The sequence below is a fragment of the Strix aluco genome, chromosome 2, assembly GCF_031877795.1.
Source record: "Strix aluco isolate bStrAlu1 chromosome 2, bStrAlu1.hap1, whole genome shotgun sequence".
Lineage (NCBI taxonomy): Eukaryota > Metazoa > Chordata > Aves > Strigiformes > Strigidae > Strix > Strix aluco.
This window is the reverse complement of record NC_133932.1, coordinates 7,730,297-7,750,127: the sequence shown is the minus strand read 5'-3', so window position 1 is coordinate 7,750,127 and position 19,831 is coordinate 7,730,297. Positions and strand designations below refer to the sequence as shown.

The window sequence follows — 19,831 nt, the reverse complement described above, 5'->3', positions numbered from 1 at the left end:
AGTCTTCTTCTAAGGCTGAACAAATCCAGGTCTCTAACCCTCCTGTTGTGTGTCATTTCTCTAGTCTGCTAATTATCTTGATGGTCCTCTGCTGAAGGAACATATTATTGCTGAAGCAGTGACACCATTTTGTGCTGTCATGTCCAAATTAGGATTACTCGGTCTCTGTCCTTCACAAACTCTGTTTGCAGCAGTGGAGTTCTCCAGTGCTCTCGTAAAGACACTGGTACAGTGTGGGGTGCCTATGAGAAAAAGAAACTGAGCTGTTACAGTTGTGGAAAAACTAGGTCTTGCCTTACTGCATTCCTCCTAGGCCAAAGAGCACTGTGGCTAGTCTTTCCTAAGTTGTCAGGAAGATGCCTTGTTTAGAGGCTTCGCAGTGGCTTAATTAATGAACTCCACATGCATCTTTGTCAGTGCTAGGACTGATCTCACATAAGGGGACTCACAGTGTAACAGTGGCTGATGCCAGGGATAGTCCTAATGTGAGAGGGCAGTTTTGGTGTACAGATCTCATGAAGGTGTCAATATTGCAGTTCATCACGTTGCTGGGCTTCCTCTGTTTTAGGGAGCAGAAGCTGAACCCTGCAGCTGGTGTCTTGCCACCCCTTAACAACTGCAGGAAGAGACTGGTTTGGGGTGGTCTGCAGAATGGTGTTCTAACAGGAATCCAGTGGGCAAGGCTCTCGTATGCCAGAACTGGAGCCAGTGTGCACAGAAAGTCTGTGAATGGTGCTTGCTGTGAGATATGTGACTGTCTTGAATGTTTGGGAAGCCCTAAACCCAATTACACACGTTTCCTGAGGATAAGTTTTGTTCTCCTTCCCTAGTTAACGTAGAAAAGTGTAAAAGTGGGGCTGATAGTCTGAGACTGACATAAAAATGCAGCTGAGCGAAAAGAGTATTCTCCAGAACTACCTGCACTTCCTTCTACTTAATTTTGTCACAGTTCTTGTGCCTTATGACTGTTAATCTGCCACATCAGTATCTAAGCAATTCAATGAACACACTTTTAGTGTAATGATTATTGTTCTTGTCAGGATACTAAGATTCATGTGTCTAGCACATGTGTTAGTATCCAGCTGACAAACATATTTTTCCTCAGGATGTAGTTTTATAGGAAAAAAAATCTAGCATATTTTGCCCTGGTGTATGTTAAAATGTAGTCCTGAGTTTATTTTAATGATTCATGTGGTTGGCCCTACATGGTTGCCTGGCTTTGATTTTTAAAAAGCAAAGGTTGGAATTTTTTGTTGGTTTGTTTTAGATTGCTTTCAAAACAGAACCGTCTCACTATGACCCGAAATGCTGTATGGGCTCTATCAAACCTCTGCAGAGGGAAAAATCCTCCTCCAGATTTTGCCAAGGTAAGAGGTGTTTCAAAGGAGATGTATTGTGAGGTGATGGTAGCCAAATAAGCAATAAGGGTGGTGAAACTTAAACTAAATAGCAGAAACATTTCAGAATTTTGCATGGGCTTCTTGCACATGAAATTTTTGAATGTTCCTTTGGGCAGACATTCACAACTACTGCATAAACTACTTTAATATAGCTGCCTCCTAGCTTTTTGTTACTGTTCCTGAACTGGAGAAGTCCATCCCACAGCAGAACAAAACTCTGTACGTCTTGGCTCCTGTAGTGCAAAGTATGGCACATCTTAGCAGACAATTATGAGTTTAAGTTGCCAGACGTTGTACTGTAGAGGCTGAAGAATTCTCAGTGTTTTCTGCTGACATGCTCCTCTGTGCTTATGTAGCTACAGCCCTGCACAGAAGCACTACCTAGGTCTGAAATTTTCTGAGTATTGATCTTTGAGATGGCAGTGCCTTGTCCTGTAATGTCACATACAAAATTAACTGACTTGTTAATACATCTTCTGGCCGTTTTAATTGCACAATGTCTGTATCTCCTCTTCATGTCTTACAGGTTTCACCTTGTCTTAGTGTGCTTTCCTGGCTGCTCTTTGTTAACGATACAGATGTATTAGCTGATGCCTGCTGGGCTTTGTCCTATTTGTCTGATGGCCCCAATGATAAAATCCAGGCTGTGATTGATGCAGGAGTCTGCAGAAGACTTGTGGAATTGCTAATGTAAGAAACTTGTTCTGAGCAAATGCATTATGCACTCTTCCCTAAAACCAAGATTCCAGCAATAGGAAGTTTAATTAGATATGTCTTGAGATGTAGTAATTTCCAGAAAGCAAGATTTGAGTTTTAATTTTACCTATCTGTCTTCAGTCTTCTCTATTTGTCATGAGTAACAGAAACAATGGAACTCTTCTTATACTAGTTTTGCTGTTTCTTAAGAGGTTTTTTCCTGCACATAACAGCTGATTTTTATAAAATCTGAATATATACTGGCTTTTAAGATTAAAGCAAATTGGATGCTGCATTAATGAATAGAATGTATTACTTAAGGTATCTTTTTATAAAGAAGTGTTTTAATTTGAGAAAAAATTTCTTACTTCACCCTTCCTATTCCAATCCTGATTTAACAATGATGATGGAGGGATGAATATGATGATGGACGATGGTCAAACAGCTGTATGGGTTAAACACGCAGCGTCTATCAGTGTTCCTCTGTCTCGTTCTCTGCCTTTGTGCATGCTACATTAAGTGTTTCTACTTTTTCCCTCCCAAGGATGCCTATATTCTGAAGTAACTGCATTTTTTAATCTTTTATTTTTATGCTGCTGAATGATATCTAAAGGCCTAAATATTTAGAAACCCTAGAAAGGCTTACCATTAGTTTAAAGTCAAAGAGTGTTTTGATTCAGATATGAGAGTTAAGTCAGGTTTAGCAGGGAAGTTTTCTCCTGGCTGATGGGTGTTCCTTCCTTGAGAATGTAAAGATGGAGATGCTTCAGGATGGTTAACACTTAGATCTTTCCTTGGTAATTTTAGGCACAATGACTACAAAGTTGTATCTCCTGCCTTACGAGCTGTTGGGAACATTGTCACAGGAGATGATATCCAGACCCAGGTATGAATTCACTTTTTCTTGTGTTGTACTGCAGTTCATCTTTCTGTTAGTTGTGGTAACCTATTCACAGGCACCTCCTCTTGTTCCTTTTGGAATTTGAACGTGAAGGATTGATGACACTAGTTGCCTCAAAACGTGGTGGTTTTCATAGTTTTTCTGTTCAGTCTTAAACTGGTGTTTCTTACATAGCTATGTCTGGGATTTGTATATAGTTGAGTATTACCCTTTGAGTTGTTTTTCCTGGTTTGTTTAAAGCAAGTCTGCCTCTTAGGCTGAATTTTATGCTGAATAATGTGCCGTGGTAGAGCCATCGAAGGCCTGTCACATTTGATGCTGTTGACAGTCTATGATGAATATACCAAAACCGAGTGTCTGGTCAGATTTTCGATGGTATGTAGCTGTGTCTGGGCATGTGTTTGGAGAAGCATTGATAGGAGGCAATGACTCCCACCACTGTATTGGAATTAAACTGGGAGCCAGGAAATCTGGTGCTTCAGAGGCACTAGGTTGTCATCCTGCTTCTTGGTAGGTTTTGCAAGAGACAGCAGCTCCCAGCAGTTTTAAAAATCTGTGGGAGCAGAGAGTCTGTGCCTTGCATACATGTGTTACCTGTGATCCACTGGCTGGTGGCAGTCTCTCTTTACATGTAGGGCAGAAGCTTCAGTTCCGGGCTTCTGCTGTTGTACCTTATGTTAAAGTTTTTTCCGACTTCTTTATGAAAAGTACAGAGTAGGCTACAGCTTTTGAAATTTTACTGACTCTTGGCCTCCATCTCTAGTTCACAAACTAAAAAGCATGCCCATGTGGTCCAGAGCTGTCTGGGAAATGCACAACCAAATTGGATTGAAGTGACAGGCTCAAAGAGGCTTGCTGTGGCAGGCTGTTGACTCTGCTAAAGCTGATAGCAGAAATGGGATCAAGAAGTGGTAGTAGCTGGGAGGTGGGGAGGTGTGTGTAGTGGAGGCAGTGGTAGCAGTTACAGGTATGAGATGATGTGAAGAGTGTGGAGAAAAGAGACTCAGTGAGGTGTCGATGCATGAAGCTTATGATTCCCCGTTCAAAGTGTTAAATTGCTCCTTCCATGTAAATTATGCCAAAGTTAAAATCTGGGTTCCTAATCTTGAAGCTTCTTGCAATGCTTATTTTTTTATATATATATATAAATATATCCTTCGGAATTCTGTAGTTCTGTGACAGATCAGAGATAAAGATGAGTTAGCGGCAACAGGACACTGAATATCTTATTGCTAGGAGGAGGTTAACACGATTCTTTGATTGTTACAATATTTTTTTGGTAGCTGAATTGCATAGGCATTCTTGTATTTTTTCAGTGGCATCTGTTTTGCAGATCAGTCATAATGATTGAGGCGTGTTTTGTGATTTCATAGTTTCATGAAAAACAAATCCACAAAGGATCACTAAATCACATGTAATGCAGGTTATTAAATACTGCATAAATCTTAGATTTTAATTCAAGAAAATGTTTAAACTTTTTGTTGGGCACAGTTTTTTCAGAGGAGCATAGCGTAAGCTTTCCTAAAATTCTAGAGAACTGTGTAAGTAGGATAGCTTTATAGTCCTGTCTGCAGATTGTGCTGTATGCTGAAGAGGGGTACAGAATGCCTATAAAAATCCTTAATCAGAAGGAAGAGCCCAGCTTTGATGTTTGATACATTTTTGAATATGAATGCAACATAGAAGACCAGTTGCCTGGAAACTTCCCTGTACAACCTCAGAGCACAAACCCACTTTTGCTTTACATCTCATTTCCAACTACTAATTGCCAGTGCTTGGAGATGGCCAAACTCATAGATAGTATGCATCCAGAAAAAGATAATTTGTCCCAGCAGTTACCTGATAAAATGCTGAACCATAATCTTTGCTTTTTTTAATCAATGTGGAGTAGAAAGGTTTTAGGAATATGTGTCGAGGTGTGTGTTGTGTGGGGATATGAGCAAGAGAATTCAGTCCACAGATCCCACAATCAGAAGTCATCACCATGATTCAGCTTGACTCTCTCATCCTTTTGACCCCCACAAACTGAAGAATTTCTCATAAAATTCTATTACCACACTGTTCTTTCTAAGCTGACTGCCTTTGCCATACAAGGCAAAAAACTACTGTGCTTCTTGGTAGGCTCTTCCAGTTTCCGACTTACTTGTAAGAAGTTGGAATTTAATTAAAAAGAAAAAAAAAATTTAATTTTTGAGTCATTGAATCCTGTTATGTCCTCTTAGAGGGTCAAAAAGCCCTTCACTGTCACACATGACATAATTAAATATTCTATCTTGTAACATTTAATAACAGTTCTGGGGCGTTTTCTATTGTATTTTGGGCACTTAAAATTTTGATTTTTGGAAATGCAGATTTTCCTGCAACTTTTCTGCTCTGTAAAATGGCAATTTTTTACAATTGTTTTTTTAATAAGAACTGCCCATTCATAATGTCACTGGACACAACGCTGGCATCAGTCTGCCCCACTGTGCCAGCTGATACGGAAAACAGAAGTAGTTGGAGCTTCCAAGTATAAAAAAATACAGAAAACAAGCCAATAGCAAAATACTGTCATTTTTGTTTGGTCGTAATGTGTCTTCTTGTGTTCAGGTCACACTGAAATCATAATGAAGGCATGATGTCTTACCTGAATTACTCAGCTGTTTTGCTCATTAGCTTTCTGCAAACATTTATTTCGTAGATCTTGCTGTTTTTGTTTTGTTTATGTTTGGGGGTTTTTTAAGTTTTTTGGGGTCATCTGATGGGATATGCTTTTTAGATTTTGAAGACATTGTATTTCTTGTTCCTGTGATTCTTTATCCTAAATATCCTCTAAGGTGTGGTTTGTTTGTGTTTTTGTGGATTTTTTTCCCTTTTTTTTTTTCTTTTGTATTCAGGTAATTCTGAATTGTTCAGCCCTGCAGAGTTTACTGCACTTGTTAAGCAGCCCAAAAGAATCTATCAAAAAGGAAGCATGCTGGACAATATCTAATATAACAGCTGGAAACAGAGCCCAGATCCAGGTAACCTTTTCAGCTATGATCAGTAATTTTTGTCTTGCAGGCTAGAAGAAACACACATCAGGCGGTACACTGGTTTTTGTGTATAAAGTGCATATTTATATGCATGCACAGTCACAGATATATAATTACATATAAGTAGTCATATGTTACAGGCTCTGTGCATAATTAGAATATTTCAGTGGCCCAGTCATCTCTCAAATTCAAATTATTTAATTTTATAATCATCTACAGATTATAAGGGCGGAGATGGTCATGCTAGAGAATGACAACATGAGGCTAAGCTCATACTGTCTTAAATAATTGGCTTCATGCCTTTGACAATCACTAAGATACAGAAATTCTCAAGTATGAAAAGAGTAAGCTACAAACTTTGAGAATCAAATAACTTCACCACCAGATGTGGACAACTACATTGTAAAATACTTTCTTTATTCCTGTTTATATTTTCTTATAATTCCTGATACAGGCAGTTGTGCTTAGCCAAATCTAGAATTGCTGTTTATTAAACTGAATATCTAACATGTTGCTTTGGGATTCGTCCTTTCTGTTTATACCAAATTTTGTAATCCCTTCATGTTAAGTGGTAGCACACAGAAGCAAATCAAAGTGTTACTCCCTTCTGTCAGCCTTTACAATTAGGCCTCCAAAAGACCACATCTTTATTCTGAGTCTGGACTTAGTGTCAGTCATCAGGGAGAATCCCAGGACTTGTCTCCAGATGCTATAAATGAGAGATTGACTATCTCTTCCCCGAAGAAAAGTTTTTCTTTGACTAGATAAAGAAGAAGCTGATAAATATATTTTATTTTCCCTGGATATGGAGTGTTTTCAGAACAGCTAATACTAGGGGAGTTTTATGCTTGTCTTTCAAGGACAATGCCTTCTCTTTTTTAGAAGTGATGGAAAAACAGATTGTATTGAAACCAGGCTTTATCTGATAAATATATAAGGTTCCCATCAAGTCAATTGAATGAAAGTCTCCTCATGTAAATCAAATTTAAGAAGTTACGTTTCTCAATGCTCTTCTCCCTCACTGGATACAGAGAGTATTTTCAGAGATGGCAGAGGGTGCGTGAAAGGGCAGTTGAAGGTATATTCTTTGAGGAATAGAAATAAATAGCAGAAGTACTAAATATCAGAAATACTTATCTCACTCATTAGTAACCAGGCAGAAACAATGCATGTTCGCACAGAAAGTAAACCAAGTCCCATAATACATTGGCAAAAGTGGCCAAGGAGTACTTCTTTCCTCCATATCCTTTTCCTTGGAAGACAGCCTGACACTTGCTAGCCTTATATCTGATGGCTCTGGAATATTCATTCTCTATGATCACAATTAGCATGAAGTGGTTTTCCCTCTTCGCCGAAGGGATGGAATTACTTCTCTTTTTGCAGAAAACTCGCAGGAGATTGTAAAAAGGTTGCATGGTTTTCCTGAGGAAAAGTATATCATATCCTTTGCAGGAGGCACTTGCAAAGACCATTCAGCTGCTGAAGGGGCAGTGTAAAGCCTTAATACCTTAAATGAGGTCTTCATCTTCATCTCAAAGCATAGGAATTTAAGACTTTTGTGGAAGATAACTCGGTCTCTGCTAAACTTCCTGGAATTAAGAGTGAATGCTCATCTAACTTCAGAGATTCTTATGTTAGGAAATGAGTAGGCAAGAAAACAAAACCTAGTAAGATGGAAAGCTGTGTAGGTCCTTCTTGTCTGATGTAACGATGTGACTAAGATGAAAGTGGAACTGTGAGCAAAGAAACCTCCTACAGTTGTATTTGCTCTGGCTTTCTCAGTCAAGATTTTACTTTTACCATCAAAAATCATGTGTTTTGTCAGATACAGAGGACGATATGGTTACTTAATCTAACCTTGGTAGAGCTCCAAGAATTTTGATTCTGCCTCTGTTGTGGCTTGTGTGTTAATCTGTGGATTAGCTGAATTTCTAACAAAAAGTGCTGTGTAAAATCAGCAACTGTACCACTGTTTTTTCTTGCATCAGCAGTTGTAATTGCTGTGCAATTAGCAGTGCAGAGAAGGTAGTTACTACTGCTTGTACAAAGGTAAAAATGTTTTTGCCTTGCTTTTCTTGCAGTGAAGAATCTTTTGGCTGCTTTATCCATGCTGCTACCACCTTAGAAACAGGGAGGAGCAGTATTTTCTCTCTATAAGGCCATTTCAGCTTTTCCTGGGAAGTCTAAGACGGTTCTGGGGAACAATCCAGCCCAATACATTTTCTTAACTTTGTGATTTTTCCCAACTCATACCAGAGAGTTGCTTCAGGATGCACAATCATATAGGAATGTTGCAGACTTAAGAAAAAGAAGAGTTTGAGAAAATCAGATATCCGCACAAGTCATTCCATAAAGAAATAAGTATCAGAAGTGCCAATAGAAAGTTTGTTATTAGAGTATTTTTTCAAAACTTTAGGATCTCTATTTTCATATTCTTGATCCACTGAAGATGCAGTTGTGAAGAGTCCTGAGGTAACTTAAATTCTAGTGCACCAGAAGCTATTTCGATAGTGTATTCACTTCTGTGACTTCTACATAAGTATTCACTGTACCACATCGTCCTGTTCAAGTGAAGGAGTAAGTGCCTGTCCTTGTTTGCACAGTATTCTTACACCTGGTATCCACTACTCAGACATGTAAAAGTGAGGCTTTAGGTGGACAGTCTTAACTATACCCTTGGTAATCCTGTTTTCTAAACTGTTGTCACATTTGAAAACAAGTAAGGGTAAAATAATCTCTTCTTTGTTAAAACAAAATTTGCCTAATCTAGCTAAATAAAATCATCAGGTACATCTATGCATGTGTGTGTTTAGTAGTTTCTAAAGGTTTTGGGGTGTCTTATCACCAGTTTAGATCCAACCCTCTTTCTACTGAGAACAGGTTAGAATGGCTCTGATGTGGGAAGGCAGGGAGAGGGAAGTTATTAACGGTTCATAGCATGAACCGTTAATATTGCACCTTCATTTCTAGCAGGTGATTCTCTACAAGTACAAAACCCCCTTACCTGCATACAAAATTGTTGTTGTGGTTGTGTGGACAGAAGCTTTCTCAGGATTCTTGCATCAGGAAGAAAACACGGGGTCAACCAAATAGCCAAAATACACATAGATTTAAAAGAATCCATCTTAAAGCAGCTGTCTTAGAATATGTCACAGACAAGGTTGGAAGCATGTAGATGTGTTACTTGAGTCCAGGGAAAAAATGTGAGAAGCAGCTTCTCAAAAGTGAAAGCTATAGTTCATTTAAGAATCCCACAGACCCCATTCAGAGTAATTGAGCTGCCTTTGAACTCTGAGCACACATATGCTATATAGTGAAATGCTGGCTGCCCTAAGTGCATGCCCAGTTTAATCTATACTGGCAATTGTAAAAATGAGATTAAAAGAAGAATGTTTCTATTTCTGAGCAGGAGATAACTATCCTGGTAATTATGACATACTGCAAATCATGTCTGTCATGAAGCTTAGATTTTTGGAACTGCACAAGGAGGCCAGTTAGAGGAAAGTTGTGAAGTAAAGGACATTGGAGAGTGTTTACAACATGCTTGATTGGAGATCTCGAGGCCACTGCTTCTTGGAAGTAAAATTGGCAATTGCAGGTGTAGTTGCAAAGATAATCTCATGTTGAAAGGAAGGTTTCATCGCAGATGTATTAACAAATTCCAGAAAGGCTCTAATTCTTTAGTTTCTAGTCTGAACCTAGAGAATGTCATGTGCGATGCAGGGTGTGATGAAACCCCCTTTTAGCTCCAGAGCTGATGTGTCTGCTTGTCTCAGAAAACTCCTTCTCTGAGGTATTACTTCAGACAACTACGCAATGTCAAAACCACTGTAAACATTTGAGCTGAAAAACACTTTAAAATAATTTCTGAAGTTGGTAAATGCTGTTTGATAAAGTGTTTCTTGAAGATGGTCATGTGCTAAAATGGAGATAAAAGCCTAGTCTGTTTTAGTAGCTGTGAGGACAAAGGAGAATTCCCATCTGGGAAGAATGTCTGATTTAAGTAAGTTCATGGATGAACCCATTTCATCTGTGAGTTGAAAACTTTTTTCTTTCTCTAAATTAATTTCACATTGTGATGAATTAAAACATTACTTCTTGAGAATTGGTCTTCCTTACAGATTTCTAAAATACTAGATGCAGCTCTAAATAAATAATTTATTTTCCTTTCTCCCCAGTCCCTCCAAATTGCTCAATTAGTTCCTACTAGAGGTCATAGACTGTAGCCAGATCTATTCCAGCCTCCGTGATACTAATCGGATTTTGAACATGCACAATTTTTAGACAGAAATCAGACAAGAATAACTTCAGCACATGGTAATTATTTTTTTTTTTCCTGAAAGTTAAATGTTTGCCTGGCATAGTAAACCACATTATTGCAAGTTACCAGCTGATGTAACTAGTGGGTTTTTGCTCCAGAGCAGTTGGGATGTTAGAATACTATGGAAGCTTTCAGCAGTGCTCAAGCCCTAAGGTGTAATCTAGTAATCCCTTTTGCACACCAAGAAGAAAATGGAATATTTTGATAAATCTAATAGGCATTTTATCTAACATATATTAACAGACAGAGCTATATTTAGTGTTGTTTGAGATTGCATTGGGTTATACTCCCTCCATCCACCCACTCTAAAGTATAGAAATATAAAGTTAGAGGGAAGGACTTCTATATTCATTTCCACTTTCATAATGCCTGCAATGCTGTTTGGTAGCACACTCCAGAGGCTTTCACTGCCATTTCTAAAGGTAAGGCAGCAGCCTGTCACCGTTAGATTTGCACTCAAACACAATCAAGTAAAGTCTTTCTAGTGCTAAGGCAATATAAGTTAACATGCATGAACTGTGTGTAAGTGCGTGCTGAACTTTCTTTTGTAGCTCATCTTAAAGCACAGGAGGTTTGGGTTTTTTTCCCCACCAAAAGTGGAAGTGAAAGCCTTTACGAGTGTGTTATCAACAGTGCCTAGGCAACAGAAAAGCGTGGTGGAATACAGCAGTCTTTCCCCTCTTTATTTCTGTGCTTTTAAGGTTTGGGTTGGATGTGTATATCCTGATGCAGTCGTGATTGTCACTAAGTATAGTTTTTGTTTGTTAATTTCCTAGTTTGTATACAGCTTTGCTGTACTTCAGTGGATAGCTTCCCCAGTCAGGGAGAAGGGGAACTACATCTTCCTGGGAGTCAGAAGGAGAACTGCACAACTGAAGCTAAATCCTGACTGTCGACCCTTCTGAAGGGTATGAAAGGCTATCACATACCTCAGAAAATGTTCTGTGTCTAACTTCGCAACCCGTTGAAAAGCTCTGAAAGGCAGTACATCAGACACAATCTTCCATATCTGACAGTGAAGACATCATAGGAGTTCTCTCCTGTTGACAGGTTAAGAAACTTATCACTTCTTTTCTAATATATCTGACATTCTCACAAGAACATCTGGAAACCTGAGTACCCCTAGGCATGGTAGCAACAGGATCTGTGCCATATTTTTCCTCCTTTAGGGTTTCTTATCCTTGCTGAAATGGGACATGGGCAAGTGTAGCAGATGATACATTGCCTGTCAGTTTTAAAAACTCTGGAATGAAGCACATTTTTACAAATTGGGGAAAAGAGATAAAAGGTAAGAATTGTCAGAGGCTCTTCTCCAGAAAGACCACAGTAACGCTGGGGACATGGAAAAGGAGTAACATGATTCACACAGAGTTGTGGTTTACACAGGCAAACTGTGTATCACATTACTTAAATATGAAGTGTGTTTGGTTTATGCCATAGTTTGCACGAGTGGTCTAAAATCTTCACATGCTGTTTGTGGTGGCAGGACTTCAAAAAGGGTTTCAATTAGGAGCAAAATCTGTCATTGCTGACAAGGTCATATGTGTTTGAGGGACCAGTGAAAGTCAGAAATGAATCTCTTTCAGGGTTAAGTTGGCGTTTAAGTGCAAAATCTGTTTTCAGGTTTCACCATGTGGTGAATCCCATACATCGTACCACATTGAGGGCAGCAGAGCTAGAATACCTTTAATTCCTTTATTCTACCTGAAAACCTCAGCAGTCAGTGGTGTATATTGCTACCTTTTTTTGTAGGACAGACCCTAAAATCTGGAGACACCTTTCAACAAGGTGCTGTTCATTATAGTGCAGGTTTGTCCTGACAGCAGTAGCAACCTTGTGTAAACTGGCTCGAAGTTTGCTTTATACACAGTTTGGAGTATGTAAGCTTACATATCTGTGTCAACAACATAAAAATCCATTAGATCTGAGACCTGAAGTGCTTCCTTCCTGGCTTTCAGATGGCAGTGGTTTTGTACTCAGGCCATCACCTTAAGTGGCTTTGGCTTACAAATATTTGCTATGTTATTTAAAAAGCAGTTGTAAATTGAATCAATAAACAAGGTAACTGGAACACATGTAACTTAGAACCCTCTGTGAACTGAAATTTCCAGCCAGGAGGAGGAGATCATAGCAGTAGGGCTGTATTCACAGCTGCCAGCCAGGGTGGTGACTGCAATCTTGATTTGTTAAAGGTAATGAGAGAGCTTGCAGGAGCAGAAAGAGTCATGCTGTAAGACTTGGATGCTTTCACATTTATGGGATGAGTCATACGTAGACATATGATGCCAACACTTGCATACTAAATGTATGTATGTATTTTTGCATACCATGATTTATTGATGGGAGCCCAAAGGAGGAGAAGCAAATTCACTTGGTACTGACCCGCTCAAAATGCTAATTTCATATACTGCTGCTGAAGACCTGCTCCCTAACAGTGACAACAATGTATTTAGATTCAACTTTCATGCAGATGTAATAAAACTCTGAAAATTCACTTTTACCTAGCTTCACTCTGTAAAAATCAAATACTGTGAAGTGAAGAAGCTTGATTAAAATAAATAAGGACAGAATGTTTCCAAGAAACGGGCAACCCCCTTGGAGGGGCACAAGCACAGGGATACTGCCTATTAAAAATAAATAAATAAATAAACCAAACACAAAAAAGCTGACACTTCAGAAGTGGGGGCCAGATTTGCTGAAGAACTGAGCATTACAATTCCATTCAATTTCCAATTAAATTTGAAAATTAAGATTTCAGTTAAAATTCAGTTTCAGTTTTCTGAAAGACTTGTAGTTCCAAGTCAAGATGGAGTTCATTTCCAACAAATACAAATGGATGCAGTTGGGAAAAATTTCAGTGTTAGTTTAATGTATTAAATGTTGGGGTTTGGATTACCTATTATGCAGAAAAGAGATTTCTAATGTATTTTGAAGATACCACTTCAGTGCCTAGTAGTAGCAGCCTAAAACCAATGTGAATACTAAAAATCATCAGGAAAGGGATAAAAAAAAAAACCAAAAGGGGAATCCTTATTCTTGTTCTAGTATAAATCTGCACTGTAGCCCTGTATGTAGATCCAACTTCAGAGGATGAAGAGTGGATGGTAAGGAGGAACCATAAAATGTCAACTGGATTCCATGAGAGGAACAGCTCAGCAGACTGAGACAAGCAAAGGGAGATGTGGCAGAATGCTGTAGAAATGCAAGAGACATCTGAGAAGGTGAACGGGGAATGATGGTTCTTTGTTTTTTGAGCAAGATCCTTGAAGGAAGAGGCTTCAAAGAATTACTAGGTGCTGCGTTTAGGACAGATGAGCACATATCTTCTCATACAGGTGTAGTCTAACTGGAGCTCACTGCTGCAACTGTGAATACTTAAACAGAAAAAGAAAAATAAACATGACTAGAGCTTACACTTTCCTGTGCATCTGCTGTTGGACGCAGGGTGTTAGTATGTTCTTGCATGCAAGCACAGGAGTGATTTGGATTGGAAAAATCCATATAAAACTGCTAAAAAGGATACAGGTTTTAGAGTGTTTCTTTAAGTGTTGGTTACCCTGTTGGCCTACTGTTAAACTTGAAAAATTCTGGTCACCTTTAGAGGGCATAAATGTGAGTGTAACAATGCATCAGCTGCTCAGAAAGAATGTTTAAACATCCTTTATGGCACGTGTGAGGCAGTTGCCCACGGTTTTCATGAATGGCCAAGGCACTTTTAATTTTTTGAGGAATAGTGGAACATTTGAACAGGTGACAAAGAGTGAGATCTGCAGTAGTTTGTACATCAATTCTAGTTTACAACTTGATTTTTTTCATTTCCTTTTTATTTTTCATGTTTTTGAAGTTCTTGTTGAACTGAAATCCCTTAACTGTATTCATTTTGTTTGGAAGCTATGTTTATCTTGATCATTTTATATGCACTACATTAACTTTAGTCTTCAACACACTTCCACGTGTTAGGCACACACAGTATAGTAATGCTAAAAAAGTGAAGTAATTTGAATTAACACTTTGTAAATCCTCAGAAATTTTAAGTACCTCATCCTGCCACAGTCTTTTAGGATTTTGCTCTGCTTGAGGTTTGCTTTTCTTCAAGAAAAAACCAAAACCAAATTCTATTTCAGCAGTTTACTTTTTTATCACTTAGAAGGAATTTAACTGAAAGGGAAACGTGACCTGTTTCCACAATAACTTGTTCCCACATAAAATAGCGTAGAGCTAAGAATCCTTAGTCATTCTAGTTTGCTTTCAAGAATAACTGCTGTGGGCAAGGCTGCAAGACATAGGGTGTAAATAATAGATGCTGCTAGCACTTTCTCTGTATTAATGTTTTATTGTTTCCACCCTTGTTGAGCTTAACTGGACTTTTGAAATCTAGTGAAGATATTAAGGTTAAAGCAAACTATTTTCTGAGTTAATGTTGGTTTTGATTGTGGGTTGTTTTTTTTTTTTTTTTAATCTAAGCTCTGAGAGTTTCAACTCTCAGCAGACAGCTAGTTGACAAACTTTGCTGTACCACAGAGGGATGATTAAGTACCTTTAACTGAAACTCATTTTAGGGTGAGGAGGCTGCATGTCAAGCAGTAGGGAACATAAAAATATAGTACCTGACAATCTGCTTCTCTCTTGAGCCCGTCTCTTTCAGTGAAGTGCCTTATGAGAGGTGCTTTAAACCCATGCTGGCTGGGTAACAATAGCCAGCTTCACTGTAGAGCTGAAAGTAAACAGGGTGCCCGTAGCCTTTTATACAATAGAATAAGAAATAGAAGTAAATAGAAATCGAAATAAGTAGAACTAGAAATAAGAGCACTCACCTAGGAGAAATGAGATCTGGATTAAGTTCCCTCTGAAAAGGTTCAAAGGCACATTTCTCCACTCTTCTGAGAGTAATTTTACCCACCAGTCTTTGCATTGAAGAGTTCAAAATTGAGCCAGAAGGAAAACAGTAAAAATCTTTGTGATTCTCCCCCTTGCTGCCCTCCCATTGCTAGTTCCCTTTGTTCTGGAATTCTCCTACTATTTTACATGTTTCAATTTAAACATTTTAAGGTAACTTTTTTTTGGCATTAAGAAATCTCAAAGTATGTTACTGCTTGTCAGCCAAGATGTGCTGACTTAGTTCCATGGTAGCATGGAACTTACTCTGATTTTAGTACTTAAAAATGTTGGTTTTAAGAAGACACTCTCTAAGGAAATAAATCTCATGTAAAATTACATTTTCTTTGGGGAGAGGATTTAAGAAGTGATAATGAGATTTTTGATTTAGTGCCCTCATGTATCCTATCCTAGATCTATATCAAGCTTTTTTGGCAGAGAATACTTAACATCCCGTATCACATTGTTCTTTGTAAGGGCTTCCAGCTCAACAACGCCCTTGTATAGCATTACCTGGACTCACATAAAACAGAAGTGTAGAATGTGAAGTCCCCTTTCTCCTCTCCAGCAGATGAGGACTGAAGTTCACTAGTGAAAACAGACATGTCCTCACAGGCACATTCACAGATCTCTTTAATATCAGTGTAGGCTCTCTGCCCTTCTGCTGTCCATGGCTGGATCCTGAGCTCTCTTAACTTGCTGTACTTGGCTCCTACTCACAGGGTAGTTCAGCTTGATTCTTGTTAGCAGATACACAGATTTGTCTCGAGCATCCCCCACGTTTGCAGACCCCTTGAATATGAGCACAGGCTCTCTGGCCATACCTGGATCCTGGGCCTCCTACTTGCTGTCTAGTCCAGTTTGCCAGCAAATTATGTACACTGTGATCCTCCACTCCCACCACCACGTTTGTGGATAATCAGCACAGAGCTGGTGCCCAGGCACATAAGTCATGTCACCTGCAATCCTACTCCAGCTGAGGGTCTGAGGCCCTCACTCAGCTTCAGCCCAGTCCCCCCAGTAGCTGGCATCCAGCCACTTGGGCTGTGTGGACTGCAATCCTGTGCCAGTGGCTGACACCGGGACCATCACTGCTCCAGGTGCAGGGGCCCTTTCACCCAAGGTCTGACACCAGTTGCTGTCCCTGAATTAATCTTTTCTAGACACCCCAGAAACATGCTCCCTAGTCTGTGTCCCCTCCAGGTACTGATGCCGAGACCCCCACCCACTTGAGTTGCTAGACCCACAGACACAGGGTCTGATCCGGTTCCTGGCCCAAATTCAATCATGCCGATCTCAGTTGCTAGCATGTAATCTTTACAGTGCTCACGTGGGCTAGAGAGGGAGGTTATGTAGTAAAATAGTCAAGAAAAGATTTGTTACTAAGTTTTGCACAGTCCCACTTGTCCCCATCTTATCAGTCCAGGCTGGCTCTCTGCAAAGCTGTGCCTGTAGTTTCTTAATGGCCCATTAATTAGTGACTAGAGTCTTTCCTTCTTTGTGATTGTCTCTCTTATCCCTTGTCTATCAGGTTTGTGTCACCATGTGTTTTATTTATCACCTTCCCTTACTTATATCTCACTCTGAGCTGAAAAGGTCCTTGATCTGATAACCTTAATGAAGCAGATGCTCTCACGTTCCACGTAACCTTACAGCGTGTTGCTTTTGTATATTTTTAAAAATTGTTTTTTCCCAGTAAAATATGTCAGGGGGGAAGATGCATTCTGTTTTTTGAAGATACTTTCTTTTATCTTCTGGCTTTCTGAAGTAGCTGTTTCTTGTTTATGACCTACCACTTCCAGCATTCACGTTCAAAAATTTCAGTTAAGGACTTTTTGCCATATATTCTTTGCAAAGTACAAATTTAATATAACGTGGCATGATGGAAGTCTTGAGTGGTTTTCCTTGAGGGCCCCAGACTGCTCTACGAGAAGTGCAGATTCTGTGGTAAAGGACAGTGTTCATGGGACTGTTGGTACAACTGATACGTGATATGGATTTACAAAGTAGGTGCAGTGTGGATGCAGGAAGGGTAAAAGAAATATCAAACAGTTTTGTTTTTTTTTTTTTTTTTCCACTAGTAGTCATCCACACCGTGACTTGACTATAGCTTTTTGCTGTATCTGATCTTAGCTTTCTTCTGTGGAGCTCCTTGAAAAGGATCTCTGGCTTTTTATGAATTTGCCTTTATCAGTTCTGTGATGACTTATATTTGTAAAACGGCAGTTTAAAAATGTACTGCTGAACTCTTGCTTCTATGAATGATCCTTATGACAGTGTTTCGGATCCTTGTCATATATGTGTAACTAAACTGGTTTTATTTGTGTCTTACTGCAAAAAGCTCTTTCCAGAAGAAGTTACTAGAAACTTTGAGTTGCTGACTCATTTCACTGACATCAGTTCGGTGAGCCAAGCAGTTAACCATAGTACCAAACCATCTTTTCCTTTGTCTTTTCACCAGGAAAGAATATGTTGTTGCTTGCTTATTTTGAGGAGTTCTTACAATTACATTCTCGCTTTGCTCTGTTGTCTCACCCAGTGGAAATGCAGTATGACACGCAGGCTTGTTAAGTTTTTTTTTCTCTGTTTAAGGGATCTTAATGACTTAGTGGTTTACTGACTTAATAGCTGAGTGGTTCACTGCTTGGAAAAATAAGGAAAGTATGGCATTCTTTTGCTGTCAAGGTATGATTAAGTAACACAGTATATATGGCAGTCACTTCAGTCTGAATGTGTTTTGAATTCTTTTGGGATAAGCACAGACCCTGGCAATAACTAGGGTTTTGAATGTAAATCTGAAAACTGATTTTTGTTCCTTGATAAGTAACATTTCGTTGTTTAATGTGTTGTGCTGAGCATAGACATTAATTAGCTCAGGACAAGGAAGTTATTTCTGATTTTTATTATAACCCTGACATGTCATTTATTTTTGCAGACAGTCATAGATGCCCACATCTTTCCAGCTCTTATAAATATTTTGCAAACGGCTGAGTTTCGGACAAGGAAGGAAGCTGCTTGGGCAATCACAAATGCAACATCTGGAGGCTCTGCTGAACAGATCAAGTACGAAATAGTTCAAACCTTTCAGTGCAATTGAGTAAATTACTGTTTGTGCAAGACATCCAACTGATAACCTAGAAACCTAGAAACAGATGCTTTCTGTATGCTTCTAGTGTTGTATCCAGAGAGACCTTGGCTTTGTTTTGAATGTTGTGAATGTTGTGAGTTGTGAATAAGCCATTCATTTCCTTCAGGGAGAAATCACATAAGTATTTCAGCTGTAATACTTAATTAATTGAACCATTTCTGTTATCTGAAAAAACTAAATGCAACTTTTAAACTAATTTCTTAGTGGTCACTGTACCGTGTAACAGTGCATTAGCAGTCTGGAGAGGACTAGCTCAGCCCCTCAGACGAGGGCATCGTGTGCACTGTTTTTTGTGTTTAACTTATACTGGTGCATTATGCGTATATGCAGTTTTGTATAAAATAATAAAAATAGAAATATTAATATAGTTGATATTAATATAAAATATAAAGTATAGTTATAGAATTATAAATTTATATTACAAAAGTAAATTATTATTTCATCTCTCTGTATAGAGAAGGTATTTTAAAGTTATTTTCATTGTTTCAGCAGAATTGACTAGTTACAAATAGATATCTATAATTTCTCAGTTTCTTCAGTCAAATTGATATTTTATCTGATTGTTTTGATTCTTAGACCTTCATGCTAAGTGCTTAAATGGCTCCACCAATTACAATTTTGCAGACAATTTACTGGATTCCATGCGGTGTTTTTCAGGTATTTAGTAGAACTGGGATGCATCAAACCACTCTGCGACCTCCTTACAGTAATGGACTCAAAGATTGTGCAAGTAGCACTGAACGGGCTGGAGAACATCCTGAGGCTTGGAGAGCAGGAGTCCAAACGCAGTGGCACGGGCATTAATCCTTACTGCGCTCTCATTGAAGAAGCGTATGGTATGAACAAAATGTCTGTGGGAGGCAAGGGTTAAAGCGATGATCAGGAACCCACTAGAGTTTCAGTAGATGCAATTCTATTAATTTCCTCATCATTATTATCTGAAAATTAACCATTCTCTGACAAGTCTCCATTTACCAGTGTACTCCATCTTTTACATTATCTTTGTCTGCATGTAGATTAGAGATGGTGTGTGCAGATCTTCTTTTCTTAATTTCTTTTGACCCTGAGGGAGCCTTCTGGGTGTCATTCAGCCTCAGTATCTTCACTCCACAGCAGATAAAAGTCCAGGTGCACTGCTCTGTTGCTCAGGTTTCAAACTTTTCCCTTCCCTCTCTGCTGCCCGGTAGAATTACAGCAGCAACTTCCTTGTTTGCCTTTGCTGTGCTGAGGTTCTGGCATGTACTGGCATGATTTCACCTCAGTTCTGAGGTACTGCTGCTCTTAAGGTTAGTTTTCTTGTCAATTCTCTAGTACTTAATAAAAATGTGATATTAAGAGCAGTATAGAAGAGGATAGCATCACTGAAAATGGTTTCTTGAACCATGCTTCCCTTCATGGTTACCTTGACTTCCAGGGAAGAGTTAGATCAGAATAGGATTTTTTCTTGCCTGCTTTGAGGGTTTAACTTCCCTTTTC

The 19,831-nt window shown here is 38.9% G+C and overlaps 1 protein-coding gene across 7 annotated transcripts in view; it reads left to right on the top strand.

The window, feature by feature from the left end:
• KPNA1 (karyopherin subunit alpha 1) overlaps positions 1-19,831 on the top strand; it is a 54,175-nt gene that overhangs the window by 30,389 nt on the left and 3,955 nt on the right. For 3 of the 7 annotated variants that reach the window (XM_074809555.1, XM_074809545.1, XM_074809536.1), the window contains 7 exons: positions 569-721; positions 1,268-1,367; positions 1,927-2,090; positions 2,904-2,982; positions 5,874-5,999; positions 18,143-18,270; positions 19,013-19,191. In XM_074809555.1, the coding sequence (XP_074665656.1) occupies positions 569-721; positions 1,268-1,367; positions 1,927-2,090; positions 2,904-2,982; positions 5,874-5,999; positions 18,143-18,270; positions 19,013-19,191 (929 nt within the window). Of the gene's footprint in view, positions 1-568; positions 722-1,267; positions 1,368-1,926; positions 2,091-2,903; positions 2,983-5,873; positions 6,000-11,108; positions 11,383-11,501; positions 11,763-18,142; positions 18,272-19,012; positions 19,192-19,831 lie in introns of those variants that run through there. The other 4 variants (XM_074809571.1, XM_074809563.1, XR_012621187.1 and 1 more) reach the window with 3 other exon arrangements.